This window comes from Rhipicephalus microplus, chromosome 3, assembly GCF_043290135.1.
Source record: "Rhipicephalus microplus isolate Deutch F79 chromosome 3, USDA_Rmic, whole genome shotgun sequence".
Taxonomy (NCBI): Eukaryota; Metazoa; Arthropoda; class Arachnida; order Ixodida; family Ixodidae; genus Rhipicephalus; species Rhipicephalus microplus.
Window position 1 is genome coordinate 20,039,066 of NC_134702.1, and position 17,737 is coordinate 20,056,802.

The following is a 17,737-nucleotide window of genomic DNA, read 5'->3' on the forward strand; positions in this document are numbered from 1 at the left end:
TTCTCTCGAGCCCAGTAAGCCCATCTATCAGCCATTGGCTGATTTGAACATGGCGCGCTCGGTTGTTACGGAGGTCGCCACGAGAGGCCGTCACTTGTCCACGCGTGCACGCGCTATCGAATTAAAAAAAGTCGAAGGGAAAAAAATAAATAAGTGCTCAAGGTCATGAGGCGTGAGTGACGTTTTTTGTTTGCCCCTCCCATCCCTCTCTGCTCAGCTTCCAGCGCTTTCGACGGGACGAGAGAAGAGAGAATGTGATTGCAGCGTTTGACAAATCTTTGTAACTTCGCTCGTACTGGACGGATTCTTAAAATTTTAGCGGCTTTCAATTTGTGAGGTACCGCGCTTTTACAGTGAATTAATTCCATGGTTACTCAAAAAAGCGTTTCAGGGCCACTTAAAAAAAATGCCACCAAAAAAACGGGTGCAGTTTCGGCTTATCGCCAGTGGCAGCTGCTCGCGTAGAAATGAACTTACGCCATGCCGTGCTTCCAGATGGGCGAGACGTTTATATTCATTTATCTTCGTGTCGCTTCTACACAGAAGTTCGAGCTCATTCGTCATACATTAGTTTGATATCCTATACACAACAATCAAATACAAGCTTTTGACTTCGACGACGAAACGAGTAAACACAGTCATCGGTTTTTGTGCTTCCTTCGTTCCATAAACTTCGTATTGCGACGTTCTGAGCAGAAAAAGATGATCTGCTAGCGATTTTAAAGTTACGTTAAACAAATATTCACGGCTTAAAAAAAAAAAAACCGAGAGTTATTTGGACAGTAATGCGCGCACTTAAGGGGCAGCTGCACAATGACGTACGCATTCGCTCGTCTCAATTTACGTTTCACCCACTACTTCGATATATCCGAAAATTTAATGCTAGTGCATGCCCCAGAACTCGCATCCACAAGGCCAGCTTTAACAAAACATACTAACCAATTACCACTTGCTGCTTAAGGAATGCGTTGAAATTTCACTCACCTCCCGGCGTAGGCACCGCTGCGAGAACGTTCGGTGGTTCGCCGCTGCTTTCAGTTTCAGCCATTTCGAAGCTGACTGCTTAGCGATCACTTACTAGAGTCTTTACACTCGCAAAGCGTTTCTATGTTTCGACCGTGTGGCGTGAAGAACAGTGCTCAATACTCTGTGTACTGAGCGCATACGCTGCATAAACAGCCGCAGATTCCCACACACCGACACGGCGGCGAAACATCTGAGACGCTAAACCACGCTGCGGCGAAAAAAAAAAAAAACGCAGCCTCATTGTGCAATTGGTCTATAGATAGAGTGACCTATAATATCTATAGATTACCACCGTCACCAACTGGGTGGTACGCCATCGTTTACAGCAGCATGTGTTTCACCACGTGGTGCTGTTCATTAACGTGCACTCACATAGCACGGGCCTTTAGAATTTTGTCTCCATCTAAATGCAACCACCGCGCCTGGGGTCGAACACCCATGTCTATTGATTCATCAGTGGAGCGCCGTAACCAGGCGCGTAGCCAAATTCTTTTGTGGAGGGGGGGGGGGGGGTTCATTATACTTTATGCCTAATATACTTTATACTTTATGTTCGTGTGCGCGTTTGTATGTGTGCGTATAAGTACGCAAGCAAAACGAAAAAAAAAATGACAGGGTGACTCCCCTTAACCAATGAACCACCGCGGAGGCTGTGCAATAAGAAAATGCTAAGTCGTATCAGCTAGAGAGTGAAGCGTCACTTTTCTGCAGTTGCCCATTGGTAAATCAGAGATGCAAAGACGCCGATGACTCCACGTGTCATGCTGACACAGTGCACGTGTTAGTATTAAGGCAAATGAAACAAAAAAAAAAAAGTGTGGCTGACATTAGGCACGTCTAGAAACGTTTGCTATTCCTTGCGAAATCGTCAAGACAGACGCCATCGTGTTTGCCCATTGTAGCTAACTACTGATAGTAAACACCGCAGTACATGCACATGACGTCTTAGTTTTCTTGCGCACACGTTGGCTACATGCAGGCAGCATGAAGTCAACAACACCCATTTGATGATGTGGCGCAAGTTCTTAACATTCCGACATTGGACTCGCTTGCTGGATTTCGTGCCGACCGGTGTGCCACCGCGATCTCCGACGACAGCGCAGCTCTGGCCGACTGGGCTCGCCCTACGCCATCTCCTGACAAGAGCTCTCGCCGAGTGGTGCCCCGTCCTCGGACTCTTGCGACTGTGTCCATCTTTCCTATCTTCTCCTTACTTCCGTCTTTCGCTGTCCCTGCGCCTCGCTCCTTCCTCCCCCCCCCTCTCTATCTATCTATCTATCTATCTATCTATCTATCTATCTATCTATCTATCTATCTATCTATCTATCTATCTATCTATCTATCTATCTATCTATCTATCTATCTATCTATCTATCTATCTATCTATCTATCTATCTATCTATCTATCTATCTATCTATCTATCTATCTATCTATCTATCTATCTATCTATCTATCTATCTATCTATCTATCTATCTATCTATCTATCTATCTATCTATCTATTTACCTTTTAATCGTGTCATTTTAATCCCCCTTTACCCCCCCACCACCTGGTGAGCCACTGTTGAGGTGTCCTCCCCCTGAGAGACAGTTACAGGATACACGTTTCTCTCCTTTTCATTTAAAATCACCCCCCCCCCCCCCCAACATTGTCTGCTGGCAACATTGCTGCAGCGTGATTAAAGGCGAACATTAACAACGTTCAGCCAATGTTAAAAGTTAAAGCCGCATAACAGCAACATAGTTCGCAACTATGGGGTATTTGTGGGGTTCAACGGAATCTGTTTAGAATGATCGATATTCATTTGAGGCGAATATCATCGTTAATTTCTTGATCATAGGAACAAAATTACCATGTACCACAGATGAAAAAAAAAAGAATAAGGACGAAGCTTCATTATCTATTTCGTAGCCAAATAGGGACCAGCGACACGTCACTGTAAAGTAAGAAATTTTATACCATTCCTCATTTCGTATTTTTTCCGCGTTGACTCCGAACGACTCTATAAATACTGTAACGCTAAGTATTTGTCTCGTTAACCCGATCTAATAAATTTTCTACTAATGATAACCAATACTATAGGTATCCTTTATACGGGAAGCTTCTGCGTTTTGTTATATGTTATTGGAGAGTGGAGGCAGGGACAAAGGTGCGTTGTGTTTTGACTACCTGAAGCATTTCTACAGAAAGTGCACAGAATTCGAAACACGCTGTTTATCTTATATGTTTGCTCTTGAGGAGAAAAAAAAAAAGGGGGGGGGGGGAGAAGTTTCGTGCTATGCTGTAGGCCCGTGTGCTCAGATTTGGGTGCACGTTAAAGAACCCCAGGTAGTCAAAATTTCCGGAGCCCCCCGCTACGGCGTCTCTCATAATCGTATCGTGGTTTTGGAATGTTAAACCTTACATATCATCAACAACTTTCGCGCTCACTCCCCTCTCCCCCTCCGTGTTTTACCTGGCGCTCCTAACGATCCTAACGACCCCTAGTGCAGGCTGTAGTGACGAGGAAGTCAGATCGCACGCGTGGAAGCGGGGCGTGGTTTTTATGCACGCGTCCTTTCACATGCACACCTCCGCCACGGGGTGTCGTCTGTTCACGGAGTGCGGGGCTCCGTGTCGTCTGCTACGCGCGGCATCGACGCTGTGCCGAGCTCGCCTACATATCTGACGCTTGCGCCGCGTGCACCAGCGTATCTCCTGTGTGTGTTTTGTGCAGGCACGCCCTCCGAACCGCAGGATGCGCTTACTAAGCGCGCCGCGCAGCGCACAAAGCGCCGCCGCTGCTGGGCCTTTTATTTTCAGCGTCGGGCAGGCGTCACCGCGCCCCCTTGCGGACGACGGCGCGCGCCGTGTGCGGCACGTGTGGTTCCGCTGCCAGGGGGGCCGAATGAGACGGGGCCACCACACCGACGGCTCATGCGTGCGATTCAGGGTGCGGCGACGTCCAACAGTGACCACCTCCACCCGCCTTTTATTTTTCGTGGCTGCCGCATGAGAGACAAACGGCGGACGCACGCACCCCTGCGTCCGAGCGAGGTAGGGTCGTTGCGCTGCGGCCGTCCGTATCACCCCGCGGCAGTTGGTGGCCCCCTCCCACCGACACCTATCCACACGATGGCAGACGTCGATTAAATGTTTTGTGTAACCTCGCTGACTCCTGTTTCAAAGAGAGAGTTGTACTTCCAAACCATTCCCCAACCCTCAATGTAGGAGCAAACTCATGATTGTCCTGCTTAACCTCCTTATCTTTCCTCTATTTATTTCATGTCTACAGCGTTCTGTGAAGTGCGTGAGAAGTTTTCAACACGTGAAAGTGAGCCTGAACATTCAGCGTTATCACGTTTCATTTCAGTTTTTGTAACAACTCTTTGTTGCTGTAACCAATGCTAGCGTTATGAAAATACGTTAGACAGCCACATTCACAGCCCGATGACCATCAGCAAGTTTTCGCACGTAAAATTGAGAAGGGGGCGGGGGGGGGGCACTTCGCAGGCAAAGCGTAAAAATTCGCTCTACTATGGTACTAATTCGCAAAGCTTGGTTAGAAATCACGCTTAATTTCAGCAAGCATACAAAGTTGCAATAAGAAGGCATGGGTTACAATACAAAATACCATTTAAGTCAAAACTGCCATATATACTGACCTTCAGATAGGTAGCGTCAAGGGAGGGGGTTGGGGTTTAACGCTGTGCTCGTGGTCGCATGTACTGATAAACCTTGCCTTGTATAGGTGAAGCTCGTTAAAGACCGGGTGGTGCCGGTGTGGTTGCTCCCGATAAATACCCGCAGTTTTTCGCCCTGCGAACTGAACACTTGGCGAGGAATCCTCTTCAAGTTACATTTTTTGTTGTTTCCGGGTTTTTAAGCTTGTAAGAGTTGCGCAGGTCATCCATTTTAGATTTAATGTTATAAAACGTAACAATGACGGGACGCTGAAAAACGGGACGACGTTGGCTGAAGCGGTGTGCCCGTTCAATATCGCTTGAGGTGATCAGCGACCGAATTCCCGACAATTTGTTCTGTCTCACTGTAAGCTTCATGATCACTATCTGGAAGGGCTTTGATGAGAAGGTTGTTCCTCCAGTCTTCTTCCCTCTGTTGTTCATGTCGTCAACTACATCCACTAGCTGTCCATTTGCCTTGCTCATATTCGACTTATACTTGGCTTCATTCCCAGATTCGGCCACAGAAAGTTGTCCTTAAACTTTGTCACGCTCTTCGAAATTTTCACAATGGTCGGGACACGAGTCTTCAAGGCATTCAACCGCTGGTTGATATCGCTCAAGCCTTTTGTAGTGTCATCGTGGCAATCTTTTATGAGGGATAGCACATCCTCATTCCAGGGGCCTGTATTAGCTTCCACGTCCCCAACGCAATTTAAAGGCAAAGCGAGACACGTCAACTCCAGAAGCAGAAACGGTCCAAGGCATAGCGCGTCGACTGCGGTTATAGTTTCACACAAGACAAGACATGGTGGAAGCTTGTCGGCTCGGTACAAGCCCACAACAAGCCGATTAGAACACGATGACTGAACAGGTAAACACTCAATGTAACACAAAGTGCGGTGGGGATTTACCGACTGACCAGGCGGACAGCATATCATCTAAATCAGGACAAGGCACAAGTGATACATCTGTAACTCGCAGCCGTAAATCCCAGGTGGAACCCGTATGTCCGGCATGAATAAGGCCTTTATCTGTAAGGCCTTTATTTGCTTAGGCCAGTTGGTGATTCATGATTGACGTATATACTTCGCGGTAAACACGGACGACAAGCATGACCAGTACATGTAAGCACAGTTTATACCAGACACCTATATGGCAATCTGGAAAAAAGATAAGAAAAAGAAAGTTAGCATTTTAACAAACAAAACTTGTACACTCGATGCGCGAGGCAGAAGAGCAGATCCATTAGTCATGCGTGCCATTTGCCAGACACTGAAACTCTTAAATTTGTCTATATAGGAGAGCAATTGCCAGTTATCTTACTCACTGTTGTCAGGTTTCCACGCCATTTTTTTTTTCGGCTTCAGTGATCGTACGGGTACGATGGTCTTTGTGCTTATGCGATAGAATTGTGTGTTGAACTGTGCATAGCAACCACACCTGCTGAGATGCTGAGCCAAGAAACCCTGCCATCGCGTACATGTGCTCACGCAGGCGTTCATGGAAGCATCTCTGCCCGATGTAATGCATGCGCACCACATGACAGCGAATTGTGCGCTTGTCCTGGTCTGCTTGTTGCCCTTGCTTCGTTGCGTCAACAACCCCATCCCCAAAAATAAGCAAAAAAAAAAAACAAACTGAAATTCTGATAAACAAGAGTCCACTATAGTGTCCTACATGTTTGCTTTATTATCTCAGTTGCTAGAGCGTTGTTGTCGATGATATCTAGGTTTTGGAGGGACTCAGTTATTAATGTGTCCGCGTGGTAAACACAGCTGCATTACCATTAGCGTTCCTTTGAAGTACGTATGCGTCATGTGCAGCAGTTCTGCGCTACGCGACAGGATGTAAAAGCGGGACAAGGGCTGACGCCCTCTTTTACAATCTCTCTCTCTCTCTTTTTGCGCGTGCGTTTTGTGTACACCGTACGCAATGCCGACACACGTGCTCAAATAAAGCAGAAATGGCCCCGTATACGCTCTGATGGATCCAAGCGGCGATATACGACACTACCGGCGAGGCCGGCAGTAGAGCCTGCAGGCTGTTCACCTGAACGCGCGCGCTTAAAACTGACCGTGCGCCGCCACAGAACACAGTTTATTTATTTATTATTTTTATACCAAATTCAGTTGTGAGTCCTATGTTCGTCGAAACGAATTCGAATCCTTCACTCAACATCTCCATGCGGTATAGAAATATGGATGTCTCCCCTCTCCACTGGCGTGATTCCCGGGCGGGACCTGAACCCCCCTGAGGCTCATCACTCCCTTAACACCTCTAGCAAGTGTCCTCCCTTTAAATTGATATTTCAAACGTCATATTTTTGAAGTGCGTGACAGTTACGTATATCGCAATCAATGTTTTTTTTTTTCTTTGAACAGCTTGTTTACATTGCGATGGATACCGGTGTTCAGTACCCCTCAGCTGCGTTATCACTCTTGAAAAGCGCAGCTGCCACTCGACCGATTTCAGAGAGGACTCGATAGAACAATGAAAGATTACCCGAGCTGAGAACCCACGCTTGTCTTTTTTTCAATTCAGTTTCAAAGCACGATTTTAATTTTTATGTAAGTAAGACCTATATTTCTAATAACGAAATGACCGCCATGGAAAGATGCGTCCCCCGTTGTGCCTTTTCTAGATGAACGCCACTTCCCCTCTCAATTGCGGTGGGATTAGCGATTTTACACACATGCCCTGGGAATCGTGGTGCTCAACTTTCGAGACGGCTGTCGAACACTACCAGACCCCTACGGTGGGTTATTAAAATTACCTTTTGCTTTAATGAGTAATTCAATAAATCCCTGTGGTCGTCTGATAATTTAGCAATCATCATCATCAGTCTGACTACGTCCACTGCAGGACAAAGGCATCTCCCATGTTCCGCCAGTTAACTCGGTCAAATTAGTAAGTTAAATTCAGTAATGTAGTGCATTATTACACCAGGACAGTAACTTCAGGAAAAAAAACTCATTACCACCCAAAACTGTTTTTGAGTAAAATATAGCTCGCTCTCCCTGTAGCTCACAGAATTGACTACACGAGAGGGAAGAGAAATACCAAAGACAAGTTATTGAGGGCCTTACCTCACGAGTGACCTGGAGACAAGCCCGCACAAAAGCCGCGTATAGCATCTGAACTCGAAAGCGCGATTGACATCGCTTTTGGTAAATTTTGTTATAGAGTATAATTCAAAGTAATTTCACTACCTTGTAAAAGTAATCGTACATTACTGTAGTAAATTTCGACTGGCTCTAGTTTGCTTATTTAACTTAATTACATTTAAGAAAAGTGTACAAGAGTCATAAGCGATGTAATTTATTACATTTACGAATACTTATCCTGTGATTCGTCGTCACACTGCAGACTACGGGACGTTGCAATAAAAATGCCCAAATGGGCATAAGCGTGCGCAGGGTTAGGGGTGGGAGAGGGGGGGGGGGCGACGAAGATTTACTGCGCCCAACTCGTTCGTTCGTGACGGGTCGGTTCCTCCCCCCCCCCCCCCCCTCTCGTGCGCACGACTATGACCAGTGCACCGTGAATCGGTGCACTGAAACCCAAATAAGCTGCCTATTCTCACACTAGGGAACATTAATGGGTGTTAAAAATTGCGCTTCCAGCCATCACATACAAAAAAAAAAAAAACCTTACCGCTCTCTGAGCGAATTCTGACGAGTGTGCCTACGTTGACTTCTGTTATTTGTGTAAAAACGTCAGACGCAACGTCAAACGAGGATACGTGCACTTTGATTCAAGCAAACGCCACTAGATGCCGCCACATACACTAAAATCTGACCCGAGGAAATGCTTTTGAATCCCGAAAGGATGCGGTATCTTGTCGGCTGCTACTAGACACACAGTGCAATGCGTGCATCTTTCGCGGGATATGAGCTTCAAGGCAGACGAACTGGTCATCAGTTTAAGTAAGGCAAGGGACGTTCGCAGTATTGGCGAAAATTAGAAGCAGTGAAGGTAATCACACAGCCGGAATATCGAGAAAGAAAAAAAATAAACAGGCGCATAAAAAGATGGGAGGCTGCATGGCAAAACAGGTGAAACGATACCTGATCAAAGGAAAGAAAAATCTAGTTACGTAACTATTATGCTACTCCCCTCTCCCACTTCCACTCCGGTTACAAAAAGGTGTCGATAAATATCGTCACCACCACGGCCATCATCTGCATCAACATTATCTGTACTAGTATGCCACCTCATATCGTAATAATCGGAGAGAGTGGGGGCTCCTTTTCTCATTACCATGGTTTTATCGCCGCTTTACATTGGCGCAGTTAAGGGTGGCACACCAAGCTGTGCCCCCTCCCCCTGAAATTTTGTTTCGCCCGTGGGATACTGAGCACAAAATGACACTCGGTCACAACAGCGCCCACCCTTTAAATAAAAAGCAGAATGCGGTCTGCGCCGCCGACGACACTCTTCCCAGACCCCACGTCGAATGAAGAAACACAACCCCTCCCCCATCTCTCCTGAGTCCTGACACAAATTCCTGCTTCGCCTCCTGCCCGTGGAGACTTAGTAAACATCAAACAAAACACACTAAAAACAAAACAAAGATCACGACACCTTGTTGACATGTCCGGCACCATCGCTATGTGACATCACAGATTTCGACAGCGTGCCCCCCCCCCCCCCCCCCGCGCTTGGTTCATAGCGAGCGACGCTGAGGTTTATATCAGTGACTCCAAACCAGAGCTTAGGCATTGGAGAAGAACAACAAAAGAGAAGGCAGGGAGGTTAACCAGGCGCAATAAACGGAAGGGTAGGGCTGGTCTGGTGTAGGCTACATAGATATGAAAGGGGTTTTCTTAGTACCGACCGGTAGGTGTTCTGGGGTACAACTCCTTTTAAAACAACGTGCTGGTACGGCTGGTCAGTGAGGACGCCTGCTGGGCGACGCCCGTGAATTCGCTTCATCCCGCTCGCGAGTGTGTGGTACTTACATTCTTTTTTTACACTGCTCAGAGCCTTTTCTCAAATGGCGGAACGCTCCGATTGAAGTACTGTTGCTCCGAGCGCGATCAGTGTGGACTTCGCCAGACGGACACCAGTAAGTTAACCTTCCTGCCGCAGTTTCTTAGGGCTACTGATTTTGCCAGCGAGCGGCCGACACTCCACGAAGATCGTACTTCATAGAGGACCTATAGTCTGCAGACATGCCTTCCCGATTTGTAACGCATTGCGACACTGGTATAGTTACCTCACACGAGCTACAGTAAGAATGGCATGGTGCAGTCCTCTGGTTTGCTTACAGTGTCAGACTACTGACCTGCAGGTCGCGGGATTGACCCCCGTCGCGGTGGCCGCATTTCGATTGAGGAAAAATGTTAAGAGACCCTCGCTTGACTTAGTTGAACGTTGAGCACCATACGTTCAAAATTTCCAAAGAAGTCCAATACGGTATCAATCATTTCGTGATTATGGGACATGCCACCCCCCAACAATTATTCAGAAGGCATGCCCTTGTGTGCATATTAGAACGACTGCAACAATATTTTTTCAAATAGGCAGTCTTACTTGTTTCGAACTTTTACTCTACAGTAACAACATAACCGAGTGGCTTTAAGAGAAGTAACCACGAGTTTTTGTTTGTTTTTATACTGTTACCAGTTTAACTGGTCCCTGCATTCACTTTTTTTTTGTCTTCTTTCCATGCGCTATTTGTCGGGAGTGAGTCGAAGCACGAAGGTACAATCGAGTCACTGCCCTACATCGGTACATGCAAGCTCGATGGAGCATTTTTTTTTTTTTGTACATGCTACATATGTAGATGCTCCATACGAGCAGATGCGAGCGAAATGACGTCAAGAGGCACATGTCATGTTTGAAACAGCATTTCTTTTATTCAACCTCGACGGCGTCAAACAACCGAGCGAGGATAATTTGATAATTTTTTTTCATCTTTCTTTTCAAACGTAATTGTACAAGAAAAAGAAAATAAATATATTCACAAACTCCGAGAAGCTGCGAATGAATAGCTGAAGATGGGTTGGTTTGTGGCGAAGCTGCAGACCGATCGGGCGATCGAAAAAAAAAGGTTAACAGATCGAACACATCACGTCAGCCCGACGGCCCAAAACCTTTCGCAGCGAAATATCACAGTCGAAATACAAAACTACGTTGACAAAAGCAGTTTCACATAATGAGACATGCTGCGCATGAATTGACAAGAGCACTTTATAGTAAACAATCTGACTCCGATAACTATGTACAGTATTAACAAAGAAAAACGAGATGCCGCCCTTATCAGTCCTTACGTGCCATTTCCATCGCGATAACAGGTGGTAGTTTTTAAAATAACTTAACGCGTCTGACAGCGATGCTTCCATGGACGCTAGCGGTAACAACTTGAACACAGTGACGTATTAGCAGACGGTCAAGAGTTCTTTTAAGGCACTTGCGGGAGAATTCTGGGATGGATCCAACGAAGGACATTGACGACGTGGTGGTTTTCGTGTGTAAAAAAACACGAAGGGGGAGAGGAACTGTCCTTGGAGATCATGATGCAATTTGTCGCGGTGTACTGGTAAGATGCTACGGTGGATGACTTCAAGATGGTAGTATAGCGGAAAAAAAAAAAAAGGAATCATCCGAACACCCAAGCCGACACCGTTGAACAGTTGTGCGTAATCTGCTTCCCGTGTTTCACCAGGGCCTCCAGACGGCTTCATCTTCGACTTTGACAGCGGCTTGCGTCGCTGGCATGTAGACGCCACCGAAGCTTTGGTGGTGGTGAGAGAAGGTCGAGGAAGACGAGCACGAAGACGGCGAGACAGGGCTCGGAGGCGAAGACAAAGAGGAAGAAGACATTGAGCGTTCGCTGCAGGCCGGGCTGAGAATACCCGAGGAGGCGGCAGTCGTGGCCAGACCTGGCGTGGCCGGCGGGGAGACCGGGGCGTAGACGGACAGTTGAGACGGCTGGGGCAGCAAGAAGGCGATCTCGCCCGAGGGTAACCTGGTGGGGAGCAGCTGAACGCTTCCGGCGGAGGCGTTAAAGAAGTGTCCGCCGTCCTCGCTACCGGGACTCGGGGGAGGCGTGGACAGCTCGGACACCCTGGAGGCCAGGTGACCCATCACTCGCTGACGGACGGCGCCGTCCACGCCGTCGAGGCGTCCCAGGTAGCGACCGACTTCGGCGGCGCACTCTCGGTAGCCGGCGCGGAACTTGTCGGCCACCGAATTGTCGGACACGATAGAGCGCGCGGCCTGCTGCCTCTGCAACTGCTGGAGGTGCTTGACCGTCATTTCCAGGATGTCGGCCTTTTCCAGTTTAGAGTGCCGAGCGTTCTGGAAGATACGAAAAAAAGAAGTAACCGTAAGACACCACTGTCATTTGTCGAAAGACATCGTACAAAAGCATGCAAAGTGTAAAACTTCTAACCCCCCCCCCCCCCAACAACCATGAAAGTCTTGGAAAACCATAGTGCAGCGCTTAAAAAGGAAGATACTACACGTGGCAGGTCGCGATTACTGTCGCGTTCAAGGGCGATCCTGTTTCCCAAGCGCGCGCCCCGGCAATTTCAACGGTCACACGTGCCGAAAGCGCCGAGGAAACGAAATAAGAGAAACGGCGAGTATGATGCGCACAGCTGCGAAATAGGGAGAGAGCAAAGCTGCGGCGCTGAGGAGAATAGCGAAAGGGCACAGCGCGAGAGGGAAAGAAAAAATGTGAATAAATTTCTTTTCTTTCACTTTTCAGCGCACGCGCGTCTCTTGCCAGCAGCGCACGCGCCGACGGGGCGCTGAGAATGAGTAAACTCCCCCCACTGCTTCCACGAGCGAAAGAACGGCGATGATGAAACCACGGAGCGTGTCACGCCAGACGCTTTTCTTTCTCCCAGTGCGCTCAAGAGACGATTAAAGGTGCGCGCAGTGTGAGCCAGACTTGGAATGAACGCCACAGCTACAACTGGCGCGACTTACTACGACAGGGTCGTTGTAATAATGCGCGGTGCTACGCTAGTGCCAGCAGAGCCAGCCGCGTCCAGCGAATTCCTTTCCGGACGGCCGTTCAAGAAAAAACGCCGCGGCGAACAGGAAACGAGGGAGGGACAACCAAGACGAAGAAGCGGACCAGGGAGGGGGATACAAACACAAGAAGCGAGCATCGCGCCCGCCATCTGGCGCGCTGGCGACCGTGGGAAACGGGCCGGGTTCTCGCAGCAGAGCAGGGGAGATACGTACGACCGGTGAATGGAAAGCGCTCCCCCTCCCTCCCCAGGAGGAGGCACGTATTCACTTGCCGCAGAAGACCCCGCCACCCTCCCCCGTTCGCTCCCTCACAACTACACGGGAACGGTGAGGGAATGTTCGGACATTCCAACAAACCCCACGGGGGGAGGGTGGGATTGGAAGACCGTTGGAAGAAGAGGATGGCATCACCACCATTAGATTTTTTTATTTACTTTTTCTGCCTGAGCTAACTCAAAGCAGCGCGCCTGAAAGGTGGTTTCGGAAAGAAGCGAACCGCGCAGTTGCACAGCAGTGGGCAGTAGCATGGCTTTCGAAGACTTTCAATGCCACTTACGATTACGCAACGTAGCGTAGAGAAATCAAAGTTCAGCGACATTTTTATGAACTTTGATACGCACTAATGGGGATGAGAGTTAGATTTATTGATAGTCACTTTTGACGTAAAAGGTTCAGAAAGTGAACCAGCTGTAATGCATCTGCAGACATGATACTTACATCTTTCTTAAGTGCATCCAAGATGAGATTCTTCAGCTCAGTCAGGCTGTGGTTTATGCGGGCCCTGCGACGTTTTTCCATGATGGGCTTGGTACTCTGCAAAACACAAAACGTCGGAGAACAAGGTCAGTCGAGGCAAACGTGACATACCGTCATGTAGCATATCCAAATCAGAAACTAGGGTTAACGGCTCCTGTAATCCTAAAACGGTGAAACTAACTAGCTGTGAAAGTTTTAAGGCAGTGAGCGAAACTAATTTTAAACTGCGTAATACTAAGCTACAGTATCGGACTCGGTAACATTCAGCTTCGACATCGAAGTGGTTGCCGCTGAAAAAATATGTCCCCAACAAGGGGTTGCAACCTCAGAGATGAGTGGACCGGGAACTTACCCGTCGCAGTTCGCTGGCCTTGCTCGGTGCCCTGTCGGCAGGCATGTTGCTGGTTTGCGCCGTGGTTGTCACTCGAGTTGAGAAAACACACGACGAAGCGGCGTTGTAGAGACGCGCGAGAGTAATCCAGGAAGTTGGTTGTCGCCAAAAGCAAGAGCGTGCCGGAGAACGTACGGCTCACGGCGACGACGATGTGGCAAGCGCGCGTTCTACAACGGCAATGAGCCCGAGCGTCGCGAGGGCGCTCCTTTTCTAAGCTGCCGAGCGAGGAGGAAAGAAGCGTGCGCTGGGAAGGGGAGAGCGAGAAAGGCACCCGGCGCTCTCGGAGAGTAGCACGTGCCCGCAGCCAGTGTGGGAAAATGCCACCGGAGGAGACCTTTATCGAGCGGCCGAGGTCAAACAGGCGTGCGCCGTCCGTGTGAGACACGCTCGGCACCCGCGTTCCCACGCTCGCGCAGCCAATCGCAGCGCGGCTCGCCCTCGCCCCGGCTCGCGCCGCCGGGGGGTGTGGGGGACAGCCACATCTGCCGGCTGCCCGCCGCCGCTGCTACACGTGCCGCTGCACTGCAAACAGGCTGCCGCCGCAGCCGCCAGTGTGCGTGCGTCTGTTGGTGAATGCGTCGGCGCGCCGCAGCCGCTCGCTTCTATCACCCCCCTCCCCCCCCGTGGCGCTGGCTGCGCTCTCTTCAACCCCCAACTCCATGAGCGCACGCGGCCGGTCATTCTTTTTTACCTTTTTTTTTTGCTTTCCTCCGGATGCAGAGAGGGCGCGTCGGGCACGCGAGCTGCCCGGGCGCGCCCGATGCCTAGCACGCGCGCACGCACGACGTACGTAGCCTGCGGCGGCATGTGCCGTCGCGTGGGTGGAAAAGCGCTAGCGACGTTCGATGAACGGTCACACGGCATTGGGCGGTGCGAATTAAAAGTGTCGGCATGCTCCGGATTGAAGTGCTGGCACGACTGGGTTGGTTACTACGGGCTGAAACGGAGTAGTGGTGGCGGGCTCGCTTTGCCATCGACGTGGTCGGTCCCCAACCATCGCGTGGGTCAGAGTCCGAAGGACTTTTCGCGGGTTAAGTGGGGTGCGTGCGTGGGGGGCACGCTCTTTACCGATGATCACTGATGAGCACGCTCTTTACCGATTAACTGCCTCTGCTGTATTTTTTCTTTTCTTTATCATTGCCCTAGTTGGGTCACGTATACGTGCGTTTTCACTTCCAAGCACGCCCTGTTTCCAGTCTCTTACTGCTGCTGGGTCAAAGTGAGATGCTAAGAACGAGCTTGTGAATGCTGACTTAACGTGCTGTGTGCATGGAAGGCGATGCCAGTTATCCATATTTGACAAACATCGTAGAAATGATATTCCAGAGAAGGAGCTTCAGTACAGCTTGGTGCCCGAGAGGTATATAGTTAACGTGCATACTTTTTCAGCCTTATGAATTTTTTTTTCAGATGCGGACTGGATAATTTCATATATAAAGCTTAGAAAGTGGGTTTTTCAGTAAAAATGGTTGGTAAGTGTTATGGCAGATGAAAGAAACGTTATGATTCCTGTGTGACGCTGTACGTCATGACACTTTCAATGCTATTGTGGCTTTCCCTGGAGCCTGGGAACTTCGCGCTCTTTTGTTATGTACGCATTTTACAATCTAGGTGACTGACAATGCACTGAATTTTGTGTGTCACTGGTCACGTGTCTAACACTGAGCATTACAATTACCGATAACGGTTGTTTCTGCATACTTATGCAAGTCCGCATGCCACGACAGTCACCAGCTGCATTTAGTGCTGGACACGTAGTTTGATGCTATAACGAATCAAGAGTTGCTTTGGGAACGCACCTGTATTCAATTGCAAGCTGGCCTTCAGAACAGTGGTAGAATCACTTGACAACTGATTTCACAAGACAGATCTTCACTTTGTACACAACAGCAGTTATGCGACACACATCTAATACGCATACGCAATCAAAGTGTTATGCCGTATGGGCAAGCTTATGTCACAATAAAAAAATCACAGCATATCCACGGAGTGCTGATGGGCGGGGCGAATTAAGCGTCTGTCAGTGCGGCCGTGCATCCGTCCCTGCGTTCGTCCGTGCGTCAAACAGACGACGGACGGACGGACGCGGTTTGCCGATAAATCCCTCAGAACCTTCGCCCCCCTCATCATCATTCACTCCATGAATATGCTGTGAGGTGGACCCACACCTTAAGGAGCTTCACCCCTAAAAAAATGGGGGGGGGGGGGGGGGGACATCGTAAGTAAACCTACATCTTTTGGTCGCAGCTCTTCGTTTTACAGCGAAAACTTATTTGAGGTCATGAAAGGGTGGCGTGCGGCGCCGTAGTTGTCCTCAACCATTATCGCACGAAATAGAAAACACCAATGACACAGCGGCATTCGAACCCAGGTTCTCTGCGTGCCAGCCCAGTATACTACCGTAGAACCACGCCGGGGCTTGAAATTCCGTTGCCAACTTGCCTTAGGCATATGCAGGCTTGATGTCGGTAAAGGAATCGCGTTAGTATGAGTAATATAGCGTTTTGGACCAGCAAAGGAACAACCAGGCGTCACACAAATGCGAATTGCGTAACGAGTGGGTCGTCCAATGCCCAAGCCCGTTACAAAAGGATGATCAGCCATTAACTGTGGCGCGTACCCATTTCAGGCATAATTCTTCTTCATCATCAGCCACTGCACACAAAAAAATATTGCCCAAAATTCCTTGCAAGTGTGTAGCGGACACCTTGCTTCTCCGAAGAATGACGAAGGAATCTCAAGTCATTCTTCGGAGAAGCGTGGGGACGTTACCCGAGGATTCTGCACTTTTGGAACGCCAGCGCCGCCGTAGGGCTCATTCACTAAAGCGAGCGAGCGAAACTCCACCACCGAGATTTAGACTCGCAGCATTCTGAATAGACAATTACAAAAGAAATAAGATAGCCACCAGAAAATATATATAAAGAAAGGATGGGATATGTCACATAATCGCACAAAAATAGCCCATAAACGCGACTGAGCAGAGGAACGGTTGCTCCAAAGACGGCCAGATGGGTCAATGAGAATTAGCAACGGCTTAGCTCAACTATGCCAGGATATGCGTTGCGTGAGTGACAGACAGACTAGCGAGTGAGCTCACGCGAGTCAATTGATCGCCAGCCCACCAGGAGTGGTATACGTCACTCCAGGAGCTTCTAGGACTTTTTCAGCGCGCCAGCTGTGCGTCGTGTGACGTCACTGTTCCTCGGGCATGCGCAGCCCGGCTCTCGATAAGTAACGCGAAGCTGCTAAACCACGGCTAGTGTAGCTTACACTACAAAAGCATGGATATCAAATACAGTCACTGGTTCCCCGGACGCTTGGGTAACATCGAAGGCCTACAACTCAATCCAAACGAGTCGGCCAACAGGGTTACCCGCGATCTAACTTACTGGTGCGCTAATACAAATGGCCATGACGTCACTGGGTTGATTGCACTACACAAAGATAAACTGACCGCGTACAATGAAATCATTAAACGCTTCAATCATTCATTCATTCATCTTTATTCCTTAAAGGCCCCCGACAGGGGTATAACATAAGGGGTGCGATTAGAAAAAACAGAACATTTTTATGGTGAGAGAAATGCAGACACTTCCGTGAACTCAGATGAGTATAGGTGATAGCAGCGATGTCGTAGGCGTGCAGAAAAGTTTATCCACTCCCCCATGCAAGCAAGCCTAAACAGAGCACAAGCAATAACACTGAGACAACTTCAAACAAAATCATAGGGTAGCTTCTATTCACCGGTTCAAATCAGGGAGTGACACGGAGCGGAAGAAATAGAAATTACACGAAAAGCTTGCAAAGAAAATGTGCATTTTAACACATTCTATGCGAGAGCGGTTCACTCCATGGTGACCGGTATTACGCGAGACCAATTCGAAAGGCTGCTTAAATCAACAA

At 48.7% G+C, this 17,737-nt stretch overlaps 2 protein-coding genes across 2 annotated transcripts in view; both read right to left on the minus strand.

Moving 5' to 3' along the window:
• The window catches only part of CstF50 (cleavage stimulation factor subunit 1 Cst50), a 37,856-nt gene extending 36,710 nt beyond the window's left edge, over positions 1–1,146 (minus strand). Inside the window, exon 1 of the mRNA XM_075889022.1 lies at positions 985–1,146. The gene's annotated coding sequence lies outside the window, so the exon portion shown is untranslated. The remainder of the gene's footprint in view (positions 1–984) is intronic.
• Positions 1,147–11,159: 10,013 nt separating this feature from the next.
• Positions 11,160–13,999, minus strand: hry (bHLH transcriptional repressor hairy). The gene is made up of 3 exons (XM_037432159.2): positions 13,790–13,999; positions 13,399–13,494; positions 11,160–11,997 (listed from the first exon to the last, which is right to left on the minus strand). Exons 1-3 carry the CDS (start codon positions 13,832–13,834, stop codon positions 11,356–11,358), a joined length of 783 nt encoding a protein of 260 aa, XP_037288056.1. The 5' UTR covers positions 13,835–13,999; the 3' UTR covers positions 11,160–11,355.
• Positions 14,000–17,737: the final 3,738 nt, after the last annotated feature.

Excerpts from the sequence above, each read along its gene's own strand:
- hry (XM_037432159.2), bottom strand. The coding sequence starts at position 13,834 with ATGCCTGCCGACAGGGCACCGAGCAAGGCCAGCGAACTGCGACGG. Across the intron at positions 13,495-13,789 it reads AGGCCAGCGAACTGCGACGG|AGTACCAAGCCCATCATGGA; the intron begins GTAAGTTCCCGG and ends TGTGTTTTGCAG. Across the intron at positions 11,998-13,398 it reads TGGATGCACTTAAGAAAGAT|AACGCTCGGCACTCTAAACT; the intron begins GTAAGTATCATG and ends CGTATCTTCCAG.